This window comes from Notolepis coatsorum (assembly GCF_963971535.1).
Source record: "Notolepis coatsorum genome assembly, chromosome: 5".
Lineage (NCBI taxonomy): Eukaryota > Metazoa > Chordata > Actinopteri > Aulopiformes > Paralepididae > Notolepis > Notolepis coatsorum.
Genome location: NC_140169.1, coordinates 164399775 through 164421701, shown reverse-complemented (window position 1 = coordinate 164421701; position 21927 = coordinate 164399775). Strand labels below are relative to the sequence as shown.

The following is a 21927-nucleotide window of genomic DNA, read 5'->3' as shown; positions in this document are numbered from 1 at the left end:
TTTTTATATAGAAATAAAATTTATATTATGCATAATTGAGTTTGGAATTTTGGCCCGGCCCCCCAACATATTTTCAGTTGCTCATTCGGCCCCCCGGGAAAAATAATTGCCCACCCCTGGCCTTGACGTACAGGTAAGTGGTTGTAGTAGCTACCGTACGTCAAGGCTCTTTGATTGATTGATTGAAAACTTTATTAACAGATTGCAGAATGGGTACAATATACAGTACGGCTCAATACACACAATTGTTAAGGGGATGCAGACCAGAGAATGACTTCTTTCGTCTTGTTTACATCAGGGTCCCCCATTTTCAATTCATAATGTACATAATCAACATTCATTAATTTGATCCCCCCCCCCCCCCTCTCCCACGAGCTCAAGATACCGGAAGTGTTGCGGTGGTCCATTGCATTATAGATATATATATAATAATATATAATATAATAATAATAATAATAATAATAATAATAATAATAATAATAATAATAATAATAATAATAATAATAATAATAATAATAATAATAATAATATAATAATAATAATAATATTATGTATATATATAATAATAATAATAATAATAATATGATATAATAATATATATATCTACTGTCATTTATGATGAATTGAAAATGGGGGACCCTGATGTAAACAAGACGAAAGAAGTCTTTCTCTGGTCTGCCTCCCCTTAACAATTGTGTGTATTGAGCCGTACTGTATTGTACCCATTCTGCAATCTGTTAAATAAAATGTTCAATCAATCAATAAATCAATCAATCAATCAATCAATCAATCAATCAATCAATCAATCAATCAATCAATCAATCAGTTCATTGCGCCGCCCCGCTGACGATGACTCTGCATGATGAGTGACATTTCAACGCACCAATCAGGCGCCACTTCCCTACAGCGCGGCGGAGGGGAAACCAGACGGAGCTTCGATATAAATAAAGCAATAGAACAGAGAGGGAGAGAGAGAGAGACCTCACCATCACCACATAAACCCTGCTAGCCTTGTGTCCCGTGAAAGACCAGCAGCTTCTAGTACGCACTATACTAGGCCCGTGGATTCCTCATCATCATCATCCCTCAAACCCGGTCTCTCTAAAGAGAGAGAGAGAAGGAGAGAAGGAGAGAGAGAGAGATGGCCGGGGTCCTGGCCTGGTTCTGGAACGAGCGGTTCTGGCTGCCTCACAATGTAACCTGGGCTGATCTGAAGAGCACCGAGGAGGCGGCGTATCCACAAGCCGAGGATCTGTACCTGGCGGCGCCTGCAGCCTTCTGCATCTTCATTATCCGGCTGCTGTTCGAAAGGTGGGCTTTTATTTTATTCTAGCCTATTTTATTATTAATGATCATGGTGGCTGTTTTTTATATGGGTGGGTGGGGGGGGGGGGGGGGGGTGTAACAACAGCCAATGTTTTAATAATAATAATAATAATAATAATAATAATAATAATAATAATAATAATAATAATAATAATAATAATAATAATAATAATAATAATAATAATGCATACACTACTACTAGGGTGTTAGGGACCAATTTTAAACATGGCTTCTGCTGGTACAATTGTAGTGTATGCATTATTATTATTATTATTATTATTATTATTATTATTATTATTATTATTATTATTATTATTATTATTATTATTATTATTATTATTATTATTAAAACATATTATTATTATTATTATTATTATTATTATTATTATTATTATTATTATTATTATTATTATTATTATTATTATTATTATTATTATTAAAACATCACAGACCACTGAGCCGTGGGGGTTTTGTCCACTGGCTTCTCTTCTTGTTGTCAGTTATTATCAGAACAATGGCATCATCTTATCTTGGTATAGCCTCCTCTACAGATGATGATTAGGATGATCAGCCGGTTTTCTTTCTGCAGGCCGCCTGCGATCATGTTGTCTCTTTTCTTTTTCCATCATCAGTGTCTCCTCCGCGTCTGCAGACACACAGTGGTGCAAGTACAGTAGCAGGAGAGGAGACACTGTCACTGTCTCCACCGACCGACCTTCCAGTTATTGACTTCTCTCAGAGACTCCCAGGCACAGATATATATAGGCTACTATATAGGCGATATATTTCAGACAGAGCTTTGTCTTATTGATTGATTGATTGATTGAAAACTTTATTAACAGATTGCAGAATGGGTACAATACAGTACGGCTCAATACACACAATTGTTAAGGGGATGCAAACCAGAGAAAGACTTTCGTCTTGTTTACATCAGGGTCCCCCATTTTCAATTCATCATAACATATATGACATACAGATAGACAGTACTGCTACATACATTTATGACATACCAGATTTACAAATACAGTACTGTTTGTCTTAACGGCATCACGCTGGGAAACCGGCAGTGTTCAGCAAAGCCATGTCGTTTCATTGCTATATGTTGTGTTGTGGATGTGTTTACATTTATTTTTTTAACGTGCTTGACAGGATAATATTGCACTAACTTATCAAATCAAATTTATTTGTAAGGCCCGACGACAACACACGTTAATGTCCCCACCATGGGCCGGACACGTCTTCTTTAGTTAAACAAGTCAAGAAAAACATCACAATAAGTCAAGAACAAAACAAGAACACCATAAAGTAAAAAATAAATGCAACACTCCCAGACATACCCCACGCGAAGGTAAGGAAAAACTCACTAAAACCTAGCAATAGGGAAAAAATGCACCACAGGCAATGTGGAGGAGAGAAACCTTTAGAAGGGCCGTTCAAGGGGGGATCTCCCTTCTTAGATGTCGGTGACAGTAGTGTTGCAGTAAAAACAGGCGAACAGTTGGCGTGTATGCTTTACCCAACGCAGTTGTGTTTCCGGGTGTGAGTTTTGCGCTCTGATTGGCCAGGTCATGTGACATGTGCGCCAATCGTGGGACAGCAAGTTCTATTTCCGGGTCTAACAGCCTGCAAACTACCTGGCGTTCTATCGCCATGCTCTAAGACAAACGCTAACCTTAACCAACTTCGAAAGAGTGCCTAAGCTTAACCGTCGAAAGAAGGGCAGGCGTTCTATCGCCATGCTCTAAGACAAACGCTAACCTTAACCAACTTCGAAAGAGTGCCTAAGCTTAACCGTCGAAAGAAGGGCAGGCGTTCTATCGCCATGCTCTAAGACAAACTCTAACCTTAACCAACTTCGAAAGAGCGCCTAAGCTTAACCAGTGTAGACACTTGCGGTCCCACGATTGGGCGTACATGTCACATGACCAGAAATGACCTGGCCAACCAGAGACGCGGAAACACAACTGCGTTGGGTAAAGCATTCACGCGAACAGTTGAGGCCAATCTCCTCTGTGTGACCAAGGTACACAACCAGGACGGACACATGGGCCGTTATGCAAATGTGGGTCAGGTTGTCTCTCTATACTATAGGGTGCACCGAGGCCTGTCATTGGGTTTTCCCCAAAATCCCTGACACACATGTTGGATTAGATTAGATTAAAATGTGTCGTCATCATACTCATACAGCACAAGTAGCTACAGTACAACAAAAAGTTTTGCATCCAACCAGAGTGCAAATGTAACAGTAAAGTGCAACAGTAATATACAATGTACAGGTGATTCCACTGTGTATAACATATATAAATGAGTAATAGTGCCAATCAGATGTATGTACAGGGTTGTAGTATTACAGTGATACAGGTATAAAGACACTATGGTTTTAAGTAATACTGGCCAGCAGTGTAACTAGAGTAGGTAAGAGATATACAGATATAGTATCTACAGATGTATGTATGTATGTATGTACAAATTTGTAGTATTAACATGTACGTATAAAGACACTATGGTTTACTTTTAAGTCATACTGGCCAGCAGCGTAACTAGTAAGTGTAGGTAAGGGATATGTACAGATAAAGAGATAATATAGATATACTGTGTAGTGTGTTCTTGTATTTTCATGATCAGATTCAGTATCAGTTACGTCTTTAAAAAGTGGAATAAGATGAGAATGTATGAATCCCAATCTCATAATGAGTATAATTAATATAATATACAGTAAGTCGTCCCCTCTCCCCATCATCAAACACACATTTGTTTACAGTGTACTTTCTTTTAAAACGTTTTACTTTAAAGTAGGGGTGGGACGATACATCGATCCAGATCGATACATCGATGTAATTATCAACAATCGAATCGGATCGATGCAATGTAATAAGATCGATTCATATCGATACTCTTATTTTGAAAATCCTGTGGCGAGTCTCATATCCGCCCAAGAACAACAGCAGTAGCTCCGTGTGTGTAGACGTTACAGCATAGCATTCTCCCTTTCTGTGTGTGTGTGTGCGCGCGTCTTTGGAAAGACCAGATGAGGTCAGAGGAGTTTGATGTTTAAATGTTATTTAAACATAAACAATATAATACATAATAAATGTAGGCCTATACATGATCATGCAACATCAACAAATTGTTGTAGGAACGGTTTGGGAGAGGGAGGTAGGGAGGGGTTTTAGGTTGAGTTTTGAGTTCCAAAAAATGGAGCTTAAAGTTTAAAGCTCAATATATCAAAACGTGGCACAACAGGAGGTCTATTTGTATTAAAAACAATAGATTGATTTTCCTTTAAATGTCTGGAAGAGCTCAAAAATACAAATGTCAAATGATATTTTCGTTACCTTTTTTTAGTTGATCTAAATGTTACTGATTGTGTTAAATGGGCATATGATATCATCTCATATCGATTGCAGGCACCTGAATCGAATCTAATCGTATTGTATCGTGAGAGACTTTGTGATATCGGCAAATATCGTATCGTTGTCCAAAGAATCGATATCGTATCGTATCATGATGAAACTGGTGATTCCCACCCCTACTTTAAAGTGTGCAGTGTGTGTGTAAAAAGTGTGTGTAAAAAAAAAAAAAAAAAAAAAAAGTTCCTTAGGTCGCTTTCACACCAGAGCTGTTTGGTCCGGACCAGACGGACCAGAGTTAGTTTCCTCGGATAGTCCGCTTGGTTTGGGGTGGTGTGAATGCAAACTCTGGTGCGGACTTTGGTCCGCCTGAAAATGTAGGTCTCGGTTCGCTTCCAAGTGAACCCTGGTGCGTACTGTACTTTTGTGGTGTGAATGCTCATCGGACCAAACGCAAGACCAAATATAGGAAGTGACCCGATAAACTGTGCATCTTGAGTAGAAGGAAACAAAACAACATGTCTCGTGGACAGACGTGGGCGAATGAGGAGGTAAAAGCCCTGATAGAAAATCAGACGAGCTAATTAAACAGCTGCTTGTGGCCACTCACAAAAACAACGAGGTGTACAAGTTGTTTAGCGAGAGAATGATGGCAATGATCTTCAATCGACCAATGTCACATCAAAGTTAAAAAACTGCGTCAGCATTTCAGCAATATATGAGAATAATGTGTGTGCGCTGGGCTTCTCCGGGGAATAATGTGGTGTGTGTGTGCGCTGGGCTGGGCTGCTTTGCAGAATAATGTGGTGTGTGTGTGTGCGCTGGGCTGGGCTGCTTCGCAGAATAATGTGGTGTGTGTGTGTGTGCATGTGTGTGCGCTGGGCTGCTTCGCAGAATAATGTGGTGTGTGTGTGTACTGTATGTATGTGTGTGTGCTGGGCTGCTTCGCAGAATAATGTGGTGTGTGTATGTGTGTGCGCTGGGCTGCTTCGCAGAATAATGTGGTGTGTGTATGTGTGTGCGCTGGGCTGCTTCGCAGAATAATGTGGTGTATGTGTGTGCGCTGGGCTGCTTCGCAGAATAATGTGGTGTGTGTGTGTGTGTGTGCGCTGGGCTGCTTCGCAGAATAATGTGGTGTGTGTGTGTGTGTGTGCGCTGGGCTGCTTCGCAGAATAATGTGGTGTGTGTGTGTGTGTGTGCGCTGGGCTGCTTCGCAGAATAATGTGGTGTGTGTGTGTGTGTGTGCGCTGGGCTGCTTCGCAGAATAATGTGGTGTGTGTGTGTGTGTGTGCGCTGGGCTGCTTCGCAGAATAATGTGGTGTATACGTGTGTATGTGCGCTGTAGAGCTGTCCCCGAAGCCTGTTTTTGGGATTCTATATATATCCAATAGACGAGCGTCGAGCGCCCTTTTCGATCGCGTGACATTGTTCAGAAAGTTTGGTGCACTTGACAAATTGCAGTGTGAAAGCAAACCGAACCAAATGAAGAATGCAACAATGTTGCAACTTCACCCCCCCCCCCCCCCGAATCGCACAAACGAGTCCACCAAACTATATGTGAAAGCGACCTTAGTGTTTCGTCTTTGTTGGGACACTTTCTTTGAGATACGGGGTGACGCAGAACAGCTGGTTCTGGCGGGACAGTGTTAGCCTACATGTCTACGTCATCTCTGGGCACAGAGAGAACATTTATTTATAATAACCCAGAAAAGGTGCTTATTAAAACCTTTCACAACCACACTACAGAAGATTAACCTTTCACGACCACACTACAGACGGTACGGTTACCGTCTGTAGTGTGGTAGTGAAAGGGTTAACCTTCTGTAGTGTGGCTGTGAAAGGGTTAGCCTTCTGTAGTGTGGCTGTGAAAGGGTTAACCTTCTGTAGTGTGGTAGTGAAAGGGTTAACCTGTATTGTCGCAATGAAAGGGTTAACCATTTGGTAGTGTGGTAGTGAAAGGTTAACCTTCTGTATTGTCGCAGTGAAAGGGTTAACCCTTTGGTAGTGTGGTAGTGAAAGGCTTAACCCGTTGGTAGTGTGGTAGTGAAAGGGTTAACCTTCTGTAGTGTGCTAGTGAAAGGGTTAATACAAAAAAGTCAAGAGGACGGTTCTCTGAGGCACAGAATGCAAACGCATGGATGGTTGACCTTTTGACCTTTTCAGGGTCTCTCCTCTGAAGGAGGATGAATGTCTCGTTCATGTCCGTAGTTTACCCCCAAGACCACTGCCCTCAAAATACTTGTTTTCATCATAGTCAGCAAGAGAATCGCTGACGTTGCATCTGCGCATTAAATCCGATTCAGCTGTCTCTGGCTAATGTGATTCCTGTAATTTCTGCGATTATAACGTATCGATTCATAACAAAAGATCGAGTACCTCGTGTCTCTCAGTCTCCACCCCTCGACTACAGTGTGTCAAATGCTTTATCGCATATTGTATTGTCTCTGTATCGACAGAGTGACATGGTGAACTAATGTGTTGCATATTTGCACTTAAATATTTTTACACTACTCACAATCCTCCTAGACACTTTTCACTTTACATTTTCACACTTATTACTGTACATTTGACTGTATATTGCTGTACATTTTTGGCTGGATAGTTGTATATTTAAGATTTTATGATGTATATATACATACCATAATGTAGATACCGGACCGTATTTTATTCTTTATTCTATTTTATTCTTATTTTTAATATTATAATATTATTCCTTATTCCTATTTTAGTCCAATTGACTACCTAAATGTTTATTGTTGTTCAATGTGAGCGATCTGTAGTGCCGAATTTCCCTCGGGGTCATTAAAGGACTTCTATTCTATTATTCTAGATCTATTCTATATTGATGTATTGTTCCTGCATAGATGGAGAGAGTGACATGATGGTGCGTGTGTCACTTGCAGGTTCATTGCGAGACCATGTGCCATGGGCCTGAAGATCCAGGCTAACGGGCCACAGAAAGCCCAGCCCAATGCCATCCTGGAGAAGGTCTTCACCGCTATCACCAAGGTAGGGATGGTGAATGGACTAGTGCATTTATAACTCTTTATAGCCCCTGTAAATGTCCTAACACAACCCCCTCCAATGTACAGTAAATTACCAAGTATGGTTTTGTCAATATTCCAATGTACAATTTTGCTTGTACAGTTGTACATTTGACGAAGAAGGAGGAGGTTGGTAGGTAGGATGTTGGTAGGTGGGGTGGAGTGGTGGGGGGGGGGAACTATACATTGTAGGGCGACAGTGGTACACAAAATAATAAATAACAGGGCCCCCCAAATATTTTAGCAACTATTTTCCTAGTGTTAGGGAATCACACAGCCACAGAACGAGATCTAGCTGAGCAAACCTGCATCCTCCAAGGTGTAGAACAAAGATGGGACAGTGCTCATCCTCCAAGGTGTAGAACAAAGATGGGACAGTGCTCATCCTCCAAGGTGTAGAACAAAGATGGGACAGTGCTCATCCTCCAAGGTGTAGAACAAAGATGGGACAGTGCTCATCCTCCAAGGTGTAGAACACAGATGGGACAGTGCTCATCCTCCAAGGTGTAGAACAAAGATGGGAGAGTGCTCATCCTCCAAGGTGTAGAACAAAGATGGGACAGTGCTCATCCTCCAAGGTGTAGAACAAAGATGGGACAGAGCTCATCCTCCAAGGTGTAGAACACAGATGGGACAGTGCTCATCCTCCAAGGTGTAGAACAAAGATGGGACAGTGCTCATCCTCCAAGGTGTAGAACAAAGATGGGACAGTGCTCATCCTCCAAGGTGTAGAACACAGATGGGACAGTGCTCATCCTCCAAGGTGTAGAACAAAGATGGGACAGTGCTCATCCTCCAAGGTGTAGAACAAAGATGGGACAGAGCTCATCCTCCAAGGTGTAGAACAAAGATGGGACAGTGCTCATCCTCCAAGGTGTAGAACAAATATGGGACAGAGCTCATCCTCCAAGGTGTAGAACAAAGATGGGACAGTGCTCATCCTCCAAGGTGTAGAACACAGATGGGACAGAGCTAATTTGCTCACAAAGGAGCACAGGAGTGGAATGAGTTGCCTTTGACCACCAAACAGATCTTGAACCTGTATAGTTTTCAAGGTGAACGTTAGGAAATGGCTCCTAGAAAAGGTCCCAGAGTAACTCAGGAAGCTTCCTGTTTTAATGTAGTGTCGTTTTAGTGTTGCTGTACATTTTGTACATATTTTATTAATAATGTTGTATTTTATTTTTAATTATATTTTTTGCAATATACTGTAGGCTGATGATAATATGTGTAATAAATGTTTATGAAAATACTATGTGCCGCTGAGACCAAGGACCACAATGGAAATAAGTCTGTGACTTGTTTGTGCTATCCTTGATAATTTTAGGATGCGTGACTTGTTGTAACATGTAATGTATTTTAATAATAAACCAAAATAAACTAAACTAAACGAAGTGGCTCAGTGGGGTCAGTGACGGTGGAGGTAGAGCGGTCGTCTGGCAATCGGGGGAAAGTTCCCAGTTAGATTCTGGCTCCTGCCGGGCAGCGTGTTGAAGTATCCTTGAGCAAGACACTTAACCCCTTAACTGCTGCCATTAACACTATGTGGACCGTCCACGAGTTAACTCGTGATTCGATTCCACCCGTTGAGGACCAGAGCCACGAGTTAACTCGTGGCGAGTTGTTATTGTTTTATTCCATATTTATAACGCTATTAACGTCCGCAATCGACATGCAGGACCTACCCACATATTTGATTTTCGAAACATGCAATACCGGCCAGATCCGCTTAGGGGCGCCATCACTCCACTGCAGTATCATTGAGGGGATTGAAAAAAAAATTATTTTCACTGTCTGTCGGCGGATCATATGAGCCTCGGTTCCAAACGAAGACCCTCCATCTTTGATCCTGTTACCGAACGCAGATTTCAGCCTGGAATAATGGGATTTATGATTAGCCAATGGACATATCGATCTACCAGATTCCGATGACTAATGACGAAATGCTGCCGGCGATCACATGGCCTGACGGTAAGATACTATTCTCCCAAATTACAGCTGGATTGGACATTGTTTTAAAACCTAACGTGATCGATCACTGACATTGGCTACCTGAACGCACACTGTATTGCTAATCAATAATACTAATCGGCGTTCCCCGTTGCCCCCATTTCATCCATAGATGCTCTGTAATAGTCCGGATGCTACGCAGTTTGTTTTATTTCATTCGTATATATACAGCAGAAATGGCGTTTGATATAACCGCGCCAACGTTTAGCCTATTATCTAGCTCCCCAGAAAAAAGACGAGACGAAAAGTGCGATAAACCTTATATTCACGACGCTATAAAATGACAAACAACCGATGGATTTTTATTTTCTTTAAGCCATTATGAAGGCACGGTTTATGCACTCAAGTGACAATGAGAATGGACAGATAGCAATACTATAAATTATATATATAGCTCTTAGAAAGTACATCGGTTGGGGAGCTCCAGTAGCTCACCACGTACCTCGAGCGCTATTTCGGCGCCGGGGACAACCGTGCTCGTCACGGATCTGGGGTTTAGCGAGTTCGAATCCCGGACTGCAGCCGTGCCTTTCCCAGAGTGTCTTCCCCCCCATCTGAACCCTTTCAGCTTGTTTCTGTCGGTCATCCTTGACCAGAATAAATGCGATAAACGTATAAAAGAGCCAGGGGAATGGCCAAAGTTACAAAAAAAAAAAAAAAAAGTACATCGGTTTGTAAACAAACCTCTGTCCTCGGGCCTATAAATCGGCGCAAGACTGTGGTCGCCAAATTGTTAAGCAGCTCGGCACCTCACACGGTGTGTGAGTGAGCGGGTGAATGTGAGGCATTTCAGTGTCTGCTGCATATATTATGCTGTTTATATTTCAGCCTGATGTCATTGTGGTGCAGTTAACACTTTAACTGCCACACACGAGATATCTCAGGTTTATTTTTATGTGGTTGAAAGCCACTCACGAGATTTCTCGGATTTTTTTTCTTTTTTCTTTTAGCGATCTGAAATCATATTGCATCACGCGAGCCTACCCGAGTATACACGAGCCCCGCCGGAGATCATATGTGGAAAAAAGCGCCCCCTATCGTCTTTCAGATGACATAAGGGATTTTGGAATGGACTCAATGAAAATGGATGGGGAAAAAAATCCGGTACTCCACATTTTCCAGTCCACTGATCCAGCCGGGGTTACCACAGTTCATTCTGGAGCCTCTGAGCCCCGCTGATCATGGAGTTCTACTGTATCGCGTTGGATCTATACACACAACATTTTTTCGAATGGTGATCAGGAATTGGAATATACCAGTTGGATACCATCTGATGTCAGGTAAGGACTCTATGTTATCAGTGTTAGGATAATCAGACTAATTTTGATGAAGTTATAAGCTGTTTTGTGAAATGGGCTCTTTTGGTTTCACTGTAAAAGTCCAAGAGGAAATCAACGCGGCGATTATCCGTGCGCGGCCCGAATGTGCTTGCGTGCACGTATAATATTGATCATCTAGCGTTTATTTGAAAACGATTCATAAAAAGGCAGACAAATATCAACGTTGTGGAATATTCCAGTAAAAGACGATTTTCATAGAATGGTCCAGAATGGGCTGTTTTTTTATCTCAAAACGGGTGCTTTTCTAAATGCTCTGAAACGGAAATGACGCGATAAAAAACCAATCTGCCTTGACAGCACTGACTGGAAAATAGTCTTTGATAATGCGATGGGCAGATTAGACACATAGCCATAATTTAAAACATAGATTAGGCGATATTAACGTTAACATTGGCGCCGATGGTGGCATTCAGGGGGTAAAAAGGAAAACCCGGCGTGGCACTCAAAGTGTTAAGGTCCCCAGAATTTGCGCTGAACTACTGTTGTCACGATACTGGAATTTCGAACTTCGATACGATACCTTGAAAAGTATCGATATCCGATACCATTTTCGATACCACAGGGAAAAAGGTTCAATCTTAAAATGTAAAAAAAAAAAAAAAAAAAAAAAAGATATATATATATATATATTTCTTTTTAATAAATTTTACTTTTGTTGCCTGTTGATTCTCCTCAGCTTATCTCTGGTACTATAAGAGAAGATAAATATAACACTTTTAAAACCCTTTGTTTATCTTGAGATCACACATTTAAAAATAACTGTTCATCTCACTTCAATCATTTTTGTTGCAGAACATGGTATTTTCTCAAGCAGACAGATGTCAACACTGTAATCTGTGTTGCATGTACCTGACAAACTGAACTGTTTGTATTACAGTCATATTCCAACTTAACTCAATGCACATGTGTGTGTGGACTACTGTACTATTACAGGTATTGAAATGAACAATGCAACATCCTTATAAAAAAATAAAAAAATATGAATAATTAAATATCGATATTTCGGGAAATGAGTATTGAAACCGTTTTAAATATTCAGAATCGATATGTATCGATTTTTCGATATTTTTGACAACACTACTCTGAACAGGGTAAATCTGCATGTTGCTATGACGCCCCTCTAGCTCATGGAATGAACTCCAACAGTCCTTAAAGCTTGAGATTCTCCCCCCTCTGTTGCAGAGCTTAAAACCTTGATCTCCAACCTTTATCAATCAAGTTGTACACGTTTTAGTTGATTTGTTATCCTTGCTCTTTGCCTCGTCTAGTCGTCTTATTCTTATGATTTTATACGTTTCTTTTTTGTTTTGTTTCTTATCTCTGTAAGTACACTCGACGTGACCGTAAACGAGGGAAACCTCAGTTGCCTTTCGAGTTCAAACAAAGCTTTTTTTAACCCATTGAAACCGGGAAACACATTTGTGTGTATATACACAGGCTCTTCGATTAGAGCAGACAGCTCTCACCCCCTAAATCCGGAGTATCAATTATTGCCTTCCGGCCAACGTTTGGAGACCCCTGCAGCTAAAAACAATAGATACAAATGATTATACCTCCATTCGGGCCATCAATGGAGGAGGCAGGAGAGGGCGGCTTTGAGGTGGGTGGGTGGGTGGGTGGGGGGATGGTTGTGGTTGCTTGTTTGACTGTTATGATCTGATCCTGCGACCATCTACTGTACATGTCTGTCTGTGTTCTTCTTGGTATGTTTGCTGTGTTTTTTGGAGCTCCTATTTATCTGCTCTAACATGAATTGCCCCGTTTGGGACATACCAATAAACTTGACCTTGACCTGTCCTTGACCTATATAATGTATTATTAGCAGGCATTTTAGGTCTAAATGGGGAAATTAAATGAATACACGCCACACGACAAAGGGTTAACCCTTTCACAACCACACTACAGCAGGTTAACCCTTTCACTACCACACTACAGTCGGTTAACCGTCTGAAGTGTGGTAGTGAAAGGTTAACCCCCTGTAGTGTGGTAGTGAAAGGGTTAAAAACAAATACACAGTAAAAAAACACAATATTACAAAGTTACACATAGGGGAAGCGGTTATAATAAACTTTAAAATGAAAGTTGAGTAGTTGGGCGGCTAAGTGGCGCAGTGGGCAAGGCGCTCGCCACTAACGCAGGAGATGCTGGGTTCGAGCCCAGCTCTCGCCGTTGCTACCAGCTTGGCTGGTCGTTCATACTAATACAATTGGCAGTGTTAGGGGGTGGGAAGGCCGGTGGGTGGGGATCGGACGTTGTGGACAGCGACTCCTACAGGTCGGTTGGTGCGCCTGTACAGCAGAATCAGGAAGTATCGGGGGCATGGTGAGCCTCCCACGTGTTACTCCTCGCCACTGAGAGATGGCGCTGTGCAGGTGAAAAGATGCGACGGCTACCTCCTCGAGTACCGGAGGGGACACGTGATGCAAGGCTTCGTCCACATTGCAGCCGACCAGTGGGAGGCATAGTCTAGCAACGTTCGAGACAGGGGAGGGTAGAATTGGATAATATACGAAAATTGGGATGGGAGAAAAATAGAAAATGGGGAGAAAAAGTAGATAATAATTTTTTTTTTATTAAAGTTGAGTATGCCAGAATGAACAAATGTGTTTTCTGACTGGGGGGGGGGGGGTGTCCTCTTCGTCTCTCCTCCTCATGTTCATCATCAGCACCCAGACGAGAAGAGGCTGGAGGGGCTGTCCAAGCAGCTGGACTGGGACGTGAGGACCATACAGCGCTGGTTCCGACAGCGCCGCAACCAGGAGAAACCCAGCACTCTGGCCCGCTTCTGTGAGAGCATGTAAGCCACACAGAGAACCCCGGAACAGCCACGCTGCGGTTTTTACACACGCATCATCAGCACATGTAATGCACACGGCTCGGAACGCAACCCGTCATGTGTTTTACAGAGCCAATGCGTCACGTTAACATCATGGTATTTTTAAAAGGTGCTGTAAGGGATATTTGTTTGTTGAAATAAGTGTTAAGTAGCTCTACATTCCGACAGTCATCACTGGTATTATGTGTCTGGTCAGTAACATGGGTCTCCCAGTCCCTCCGCTCTGCAGTAAACAGCCATCACTGATATAGAGTGTCTGGTCAGTAACATGGGTCTCCCAGTCCCTCCGCTCTGCAGTAAACAGCCATCACTGATATAGAGTGTCTGGTCAGTAACATGGGTCTCCCAGTCCCTCCACTCTGCAGTAAACAGCCATCACTGATATAGAGTGTCTGGTCAGTAACGTGGGTCTCTCAGTCCCTCCTGCTCTGCAGTAAACAGCCATCACTGATATAGAGTGTCTGGTCAGTAACATGGGTCTCTCAGTCCCTCCACTCTGCAGTAAACAGCCATCACTGATATAGAGTGTTTGGTCAGTAACATGGGTCTCCCAGTCCCTCCACTCTGCAGTAAACAGCCATCACTGATATAGAGTGTCTGGTCAGTAACATGGGTCTCCCAGTCCCTCCTGCTCTGCAGTAAACAGCCATTACTGATATAGAGGGTCTGGTCAGTAACATGGGTCTCCCAGTCCCTCCACTCTGCAGTAAACAGGCAGCCATCACTGATATAGAGTGTCTGGTCAGTAACGTGGGTCTCTCAGTCCCTCCTGCTCTGCAGTAAACAGTCATCACTGATATAGAGGGTCTGGTCAGTAACATGGGTCTCCCAGTCCCTCCACTCTGCAGTAAACAGGCAGCCATCACTGATATAGAGTGTCTGGTCAGTAACGTGGGTCTCTCAGTCCCTCCTGCTCTGCAGTAAACAGCCATCACTGATATAGTGTCTGGTCAGTAACATGGGTCTCCCAGTCCCTCCTGCTCTGCAGTAAACAGATATCACTGATATAGAGTGTCTGGTCAGTAACATGGGTCTCCCAGTCCCTCCACTCTGCAGTAAACAGCCATCACTGATATAGAGTGTCTGGTCAGTAACATGGGTCTCTCAGTCCCTCCGCTCTGCAGTAAACAGCCATCACTGATATAGAGTGTCTGGTCAGTAACATGGGTCTCCCAGTCCCTCCTGCTCTGCAGTAAACAGTCATCACTGATATAGAGGGTCTGGTCAGTAACATGGGTCTCCCAGTCCCTCCACTCTGCAGTAAACAGGCAGCCATCACTGATATAGAGTGTCTGGTCAGTAGCATGGGTCTCCCAGTCCCTCCGCTCTGCAGTAAACAGCCATCACTGATATAGAGTGTCTGGTCAGTAACATGGGTCTCCCAGTCCCTCCTGCTCTGCAGTAAACAGCCATCACTGATATAGAGTCTGGTTTGATTGATTGATTGAAAAGTTTATTAACAGATTGCAGAATGGGTACAGTACAGTACATCTCAATACATACAATTGTTAAGGGGATGCAGACCAGAGAAAGACTTTCGTCTTGTTTACATCAGGGTCCCCCATTTTCAATTCATCATAACATATATGACATACATGACATACAGATAGACAGTACTGCTACATCTATACATTTATGACATATCAGATTTGCAAATACAGTACTGTTTGTGATACAAAAGTGTCCAGAAAAGGAGTGTATATACATTTGGCGTAGAAACTGTACATCGGAGGAGGTTGGTGGGGTGGGGTTGGGTGGGTTGGGTGAGGGCTGTACATTGGAGGTGGGGGGGGGGGGGGTTGGGTAGGGGACACACACACATTTTACACTGTACATTGGAATATTGACAAAGCCTTACTTGGTCATTTACTGTACAACTAGGTTAGGACATTTGTAGGGGCCAGTTTCGAATTGCAGTCTCACGTAGGTGTTTTTTGAGAGTGTTTTTGAAGGTGGGTAGTGATTCACATTCCTTTACAGCTTTAGGCAGGGCGTTCCACATTGATGTGGCATAATTGCGAAACGTGTTTAGTCCCTTGTTTGAGCCGAATCTGGGTTTTACATGATTTGTGGAGCTCCCTCTGGTGTTGTGATCGTGGTATTCACTGACCTTTGGGAAGTATTTTGACATGTACATGGGTACCTTGGTCGCGTAGTGTATCTTGTAGACCAGGCCCATTGCAAGTTGCTGTACTCTGTCGTCTACTCTAAGCCATCCTAGGTTGTCAAAGTGGGCAGGGGTGAGGTGGGTTCTAGGAGTCAGGTCAAGTAGTAGTCTGACTAGCTTGTTTTGAGATGTTTGTAATTTGTTTTTTAGTGCCTTTGAGGTGCTTTGGTACCATGAGGTGCAAGCATAGTCGTAGTACCCTTGAATGAGTGCTCCTGCTAGAGTCTTCAGGGTATTCTTGTTTACCAGAGAGGAGATCCGGTACAAGAATCGCGTTCGTTGGTTGACTTTTTTTTATTACATTGGATGCCATTTTGTCACAGGAAAGATTAGCCTCTAGGATGGAACCCAGGTAGGTAATTTCATCTTTCCTTGTGATAATATTGTCACCCACTGTAACCGAGAAGCCGTCGGTCTTGCTGAGTTTGTTATTTGAACCGAAGAGAATGGACTGAGTAACTGAGTAACTGGTCAGTAACATGGGTCTCCCAGTCCCTCCTGCTCTGCAGTAAACAGCCATCGCTGATATAGAGTGTCTGGTCAGTAACATGGGTCTCCCAGTCCCTCCTGCTCTGCAGTAAACAGCCATCACTGATATAGAGTGTCTGGTCAGTAACATCATAACATGGGTCTCCCAGTCCCTCCTGCTCTGCAGTAAACAGCCATCACTGATATAGAGTGTCTGGTCAGTAACATGGGTCTCTCAGTCCCTCCGCTCTGCAGTAAACAGCCATCACTGATATAGAGTGTCTGGTCAGTAACATGGGTCTCCCAGTCTCTCCGCTCTGCAGTAAACGGAGAATACTTTTCCTGGTATCCCCTCACACGTTATCCAATCAGGAGAGAGAATCCTAGATATTTTACTTATTTCAAGAAATCTTGCCAAGCCAAATTGGCTTACTACACTACTATGTCTATACTACCACCTACTATGCTAATATGTCTATATTACTATCTACTATGCTAATATGTCTATACAACTGTGCACTCAAGACTGTAGCACTCAGGTTCGACACAGTTTGACGAACAATCTGGCTGCCAGAGTTGTACCCTTCCTGCTGACTTGTTGTACACAACTTGTAAACCACTTTGGATTAAAGCGTCAGCTAAATGACTAAATGTTCAAATGTAAATTAAATGGGCACACAAGCTTAGAAGAACACCTGTCCTACATTATCATGCATTCGTTGTTTGCCAACAACAACAAAAAATACCATAATACTGATATGCATAACATATATGCATATGCTGATACTATGGCGGCGCTAGGCACGGCAAACAAAACCACAATCAAATGTGCACCTGCTCGTCGAACCCGGGCCGAAACACACCGCAGCAGAACAACACGAGAGGAGGAGCAGCAGCTAATCTATTGAATAGAATAGAATAGAAGTACTTTTATTCAGCACTACAGATCGCTCACAATGAACATTTAGTTAGTAAAAAAATCTAAAATAAGAATAAAAATACATTCTAAAATATGTATATACAGTATTATACAGTAAAATGTCCAGTAAAAATGTAGATGTAAAATGTCCAGGAAGATATGCAAGAGTTTATACTAGTGATGCACCGATGTGAAAATTGTGGCCGATACCGATAACCGATATTAATATTGCTGTTCTGGCCGATACCGATATTTACAGATGTCGATATCTCTGTATAGAAAACAAATTTTTTTTGGATCATCTTTTTCTCCCATTTTCTATTTTTCTCCCATCCCAATTTTGTATCTTCCAATTCTACCCTCCCCTGTCTCGAACGCTGTTAGGCCATGCCTCCCACAGGCCGGCTGCAATGTGGACGAAGCCTTGCATCACGTGTCCCCTCCGGTACTCGAGGAAGCAGCCGTCGCATCTTTTCACCTGCACAGCGCGACCTCTCAGCGTCGGGGGTCTGCGTGGGAGGGCACGCCGCCCCCGTCGCTTCCTGATTCTGCTGCGCAGGCGCACCAACCGACCTGTAGGAGTCGCTGTCCACAACGTCCGATCCCCACCCATCAGCTTCCCACCCCCTAATACAGCCAATTGTATTAGTATGAATGACCAGCCAAGCTGATAGCAATGCGGAGAGCTGGGCTCGAACCCAGCGTCTCCTGCATTGGTGGTGAGCGCCTTGCCCTATTTTCCAAAACTATATTTTTTTTTTTTTTTTTTGTAACTTATTTTCAGAAATTACTGATATTTTGAAACTATTTAAGGCCAAAACATAAAAAAATATATAAAATTTTGTTATCTGCCCATATCGGCCCTATCTTGATATCGGACCGATACCGATGTGTAAAAGAACTGCCATATCGGCCGATATTATATCGGCGGCCGATATATCGTGCATCACTAGTTTACACTGTTACGCTGTGCTGCTCAGTGATGCACAGCGGTCGTCTGATAGTCGGAAGGTTCCCGGGTTTGATTCCCACTGATCACGGGCAGCGTGTCGGAAGGGTCCCTGAGTAAGACGACTCCTAACTGCTCCCGGTGAGCGGGTCGGCACCTCGCACGGTCGCCTCCGCCGTCGGTGTGTGAATGAATGGGTCAAATGTGAGGAACAAAATTTGGATTAAAGCGCTTTGGATAAAAGCTGCTATATAAATGGCGCATTTACCATTTTACCATTAAAGTCTGTTGGAATGAAGGACTTCCTGTGACGTCCAGAAACGCACCACAGCCAAAAAAGAGAGGAGGAGCAACGGCAGCTAATCTTGTGGCGAGAGTGCGTTTGCCGTCGGATAAGGCTGAGACCACTTATCGATAACTGCGTGAAATCGATAAGTAGCGTCACTTATAAGTGTTTTTTGCAAGTGTAAAAAAATTATATTTTTTAATTTTTTTATAGATTTTTCTTAAAAACACTGTGTGTGTGTCATGGGCCAACTACAGCATCGCAAAAACTACAGTGACTGAGTGAATGTGACACACACACACACAAACTAACGTTAAATAATTTTCTTTTCTTTTTGAAGAAAAAAGTATTTAAAAACGTATTATTTTACGCAAAATAATAATTAAAAATTGCCGGCAGTGATGTTGAAGGCCATCCAGCCGGCCGACCGGAGAGAGAGAGAGAGAAGAGAGAGAGAGAGAGAGAGAGAGAGAGAGAGAGAGGAGAGAGAGAGAGAGAGAAGAGAGAGAGAGAGAGAGAGAGAGAGAGAGAGAGAGAGAGAGAGAGAGAGAGAGAGAGAGAGAGAGGAGAGAGAGAGAGAGAGAGAGAGAGAGAGAGAGAGAGAGAGAGAGAGAGAGAGAGAGAGAGAGAGAGAGAGAGAGAGAGAGAGAGAGAGAGAGAGAGAGAGAGAGAGAGAGAGAGAGAGAGAGAGAGAGAGAGAGAGAGAGAGAGAGAGAGAGAGAGAGAGAGAGAGAGAGAGAGAGAGAGAGAGAGAGAGAGAGAGAGAGAGAGAGAGAGAGAGAGAGAGAGAGAGAGAGAGAGAGAGAGAGAGACGTGGCGGTCAGAGTACTGGAGGATCACGTCCAACACCGGCGGAGACAAACCGTCGGGGGGGGGGGGGGGGGGGGGGCACGTAGCCTCCGATCCCCCCCCCCCCGCCCCCCCCACAGGGCAGGTGTTCACACTGGTTCTTGATTAGACCGCTGGCTTTGTTGTTACGGTTACAGAGAAGGGAGAGAACGGAGAGAGAAAAGAAACCTTTCTTCCTTCCAAACTGGATTTCGTAGCCCCTCTCTCTGGAGAGCGTGTAGAGAGGGCTTACAATGAAGAAGAAACCCTTCCTAACCACCGTTTGTTTAAAGGGGGAACTATTTTACTATTTCTTTCACTATTTGGGCACTTTTACACAATTCCTGTGAGTCTATGGAACACCTCTGTAATTTTTTTAATTTCTTTATTCATTGTTTTGTATTTCTAATCAAGTCCTCAAAAACAGCATTTTTCTACCTCAAGATCTTAAGCCGTTTTGAGGCTGGGCTCCAACCACTGTGTGCAGCTCATCATGAGCCTGATGCCACACAGCCACATTATCATGCAGCGGTGTCTCTCTGACATCACAAATCATCACATTTTCAAATGACTCAGTTCAGTGAGGGTGAATATTGTGAGAGGAGAATTGGAAGAATGCGCCAATATGAGAATTAGAGACATAGATCATATTAATATAAGTTCACATAGCTAGGAAACAATGCTAAACACTCAAAAAGGCCATTTATAAGATAGTTCCCCTTTAAAGCAAAGAGGAAAAAGTCTTGCCACATTTGTGAGCTCAGAGGCTACGTTCACACTGCAGGCAAAAGCGGCCCGCCCACCAATGCAGGAGACGCTGGGTTCGAGCCCAGCTCTCCGCATTGCTATCAGCTTGGCTGGTCGTTCATACTAACACAATTGGCAGTATTAGGGGTGGGAAAGCTGATGGGTGGGGATCGGTCGTTGTGGACAGCGACTCTTGTCCCTCCCACGCAGACCCCTGACGCTGAGAGATCGCGCTGTGCAGGTGAAAAGATGCGACGGCTGCTTCCTCGTGTACCGGAGGGGACACGTGATGCAAGGCTTCGTCCACATTGCAGCCGGCCTGTGGGAGGCATGGCCTAACAGCGTTCGAGACAGGGGAGGGTAGAATTGGACGATACGAAATTGGGATGGGAGAAAAATAGAAAATGGGAGAAAAAAGTAGATAAAAAAAAAATATTATGTGAACAGCCAAACAAAACAAAAAAAATCTGATCTGAGCAATAAATCAGAATGGATCACTAAAAGTGACTGAGTGCAGATGGGATCCCTTCTGAGATTGAGAGCCCTTCTCTGGTCATACTGTCTTAGTTAGTGATGGATATTAAAATATAAGCTGAGATCTTTTGGTGATTTAGGAGGTGGCTGAACAGGAATTTGAAGCAGGAGTCAAGGGTGGAATTCAATCGATGGTTTATTTGCTGTAGCACACGAGAAGCAAATACAGTCCTGACCAGAGCCCTGAGTGGAGCCTCACGCAATGAGCGGACTAAGGCCCTGATCAACAGAAACGGACAAGGTTATATACTTTTTGGGACGTCCGTTTTTAGAGAGGATGGTGACTGGTTGATAATTGATGATCGACAGAAATTGGCATACATGGTCTGGGTGCTGAATATGATATTATGTTCAGGTCTGCTCCTCCTCACTGGCCGGTGGCCTGGGCCGCCATGCAGGCACCGTAGCAGTACTGTCTACCTGTATGTCGTGTATGTCATATATGTTATGATGAAGATGAATTGAAAATGGGGGACCCTGATGCAAACAAGACGAAAGTCTTTCTCTGGTCTGCATCCCCTTAACAATTGTGTGTATTGAGCTGTACTGTATTGTACCCATTATGCAATCTGTTAATAAAGTTTTCAATCAATCAATCAAAACCTGTCGCAGGTCAAATGTATTCTAGTCCTGAGTGCACGGTTTGGGAATTTGTTTCAACAGAGTGTATCTTTTTGATTGGGGAGAATAAGACAACTATATTGCATGCTTCTGCGGTTTCTGTGTAAGATATTAATTAAATATGATATACCAATGAAGCAATCTATGCGGCCAGTCTAAATGTATGTTTTGTAGAATTATCTTAGAGGAATTTGAGTCTGTACCTAATGGTCAATATATCTATTTGTAGCTTGGTCACTGGACCCTACAGCCACATTCCAGAGTGGGGGAGACGATGCTATCATGGTTGACCAGAGGAGAGCTTAGATGTAAGGATTTGTAATCCTTCAGTGGGATATTAATGAAATATATCACATTAGCCCTGGTCCTTGCAGCAGTAATCCTGTTTGAACTAGGCTCTCGTATGCAGCTGTGTGTGGTCTCATAGCATCCTGTTGTCTCGGAGACTTCAGCCCACCTGCAGCTCTTTTCATCCTGTTCTCTCTGAGACTTTAAGGATAAA

General features: G+C 43.1%; 1 protein-coding gene across 1 annotated transcript in view; it reads left to right on the top strand.

Moving 5' to 3' along the window:
• The first annotated feature begins 1097 nt into the window (after positions 1-1097).
• cers6 (ceramide synthase 6) overlaps positions 1098-21927 on the top strand; it is a 168294-nt gene continuing 147464 nt past the window's right edge. Inside the window, exons 1-3 of the mRNA XM_084314429.1 lie at positions 1098-1311; positions 7580-7685; positions 13737-13867. Of these exons, the coding sequence (XP_084170555.1) occupies positions 1142-1311; positions 7580-7685; positions 13737-13867 (407 nt within the window). The 5' untranslated portion in view covers positions 1098-1141. The remainder of the gene's footprint in view (positions 1312-7579; positions 7686-13736; positions 13868-21927) is intronic.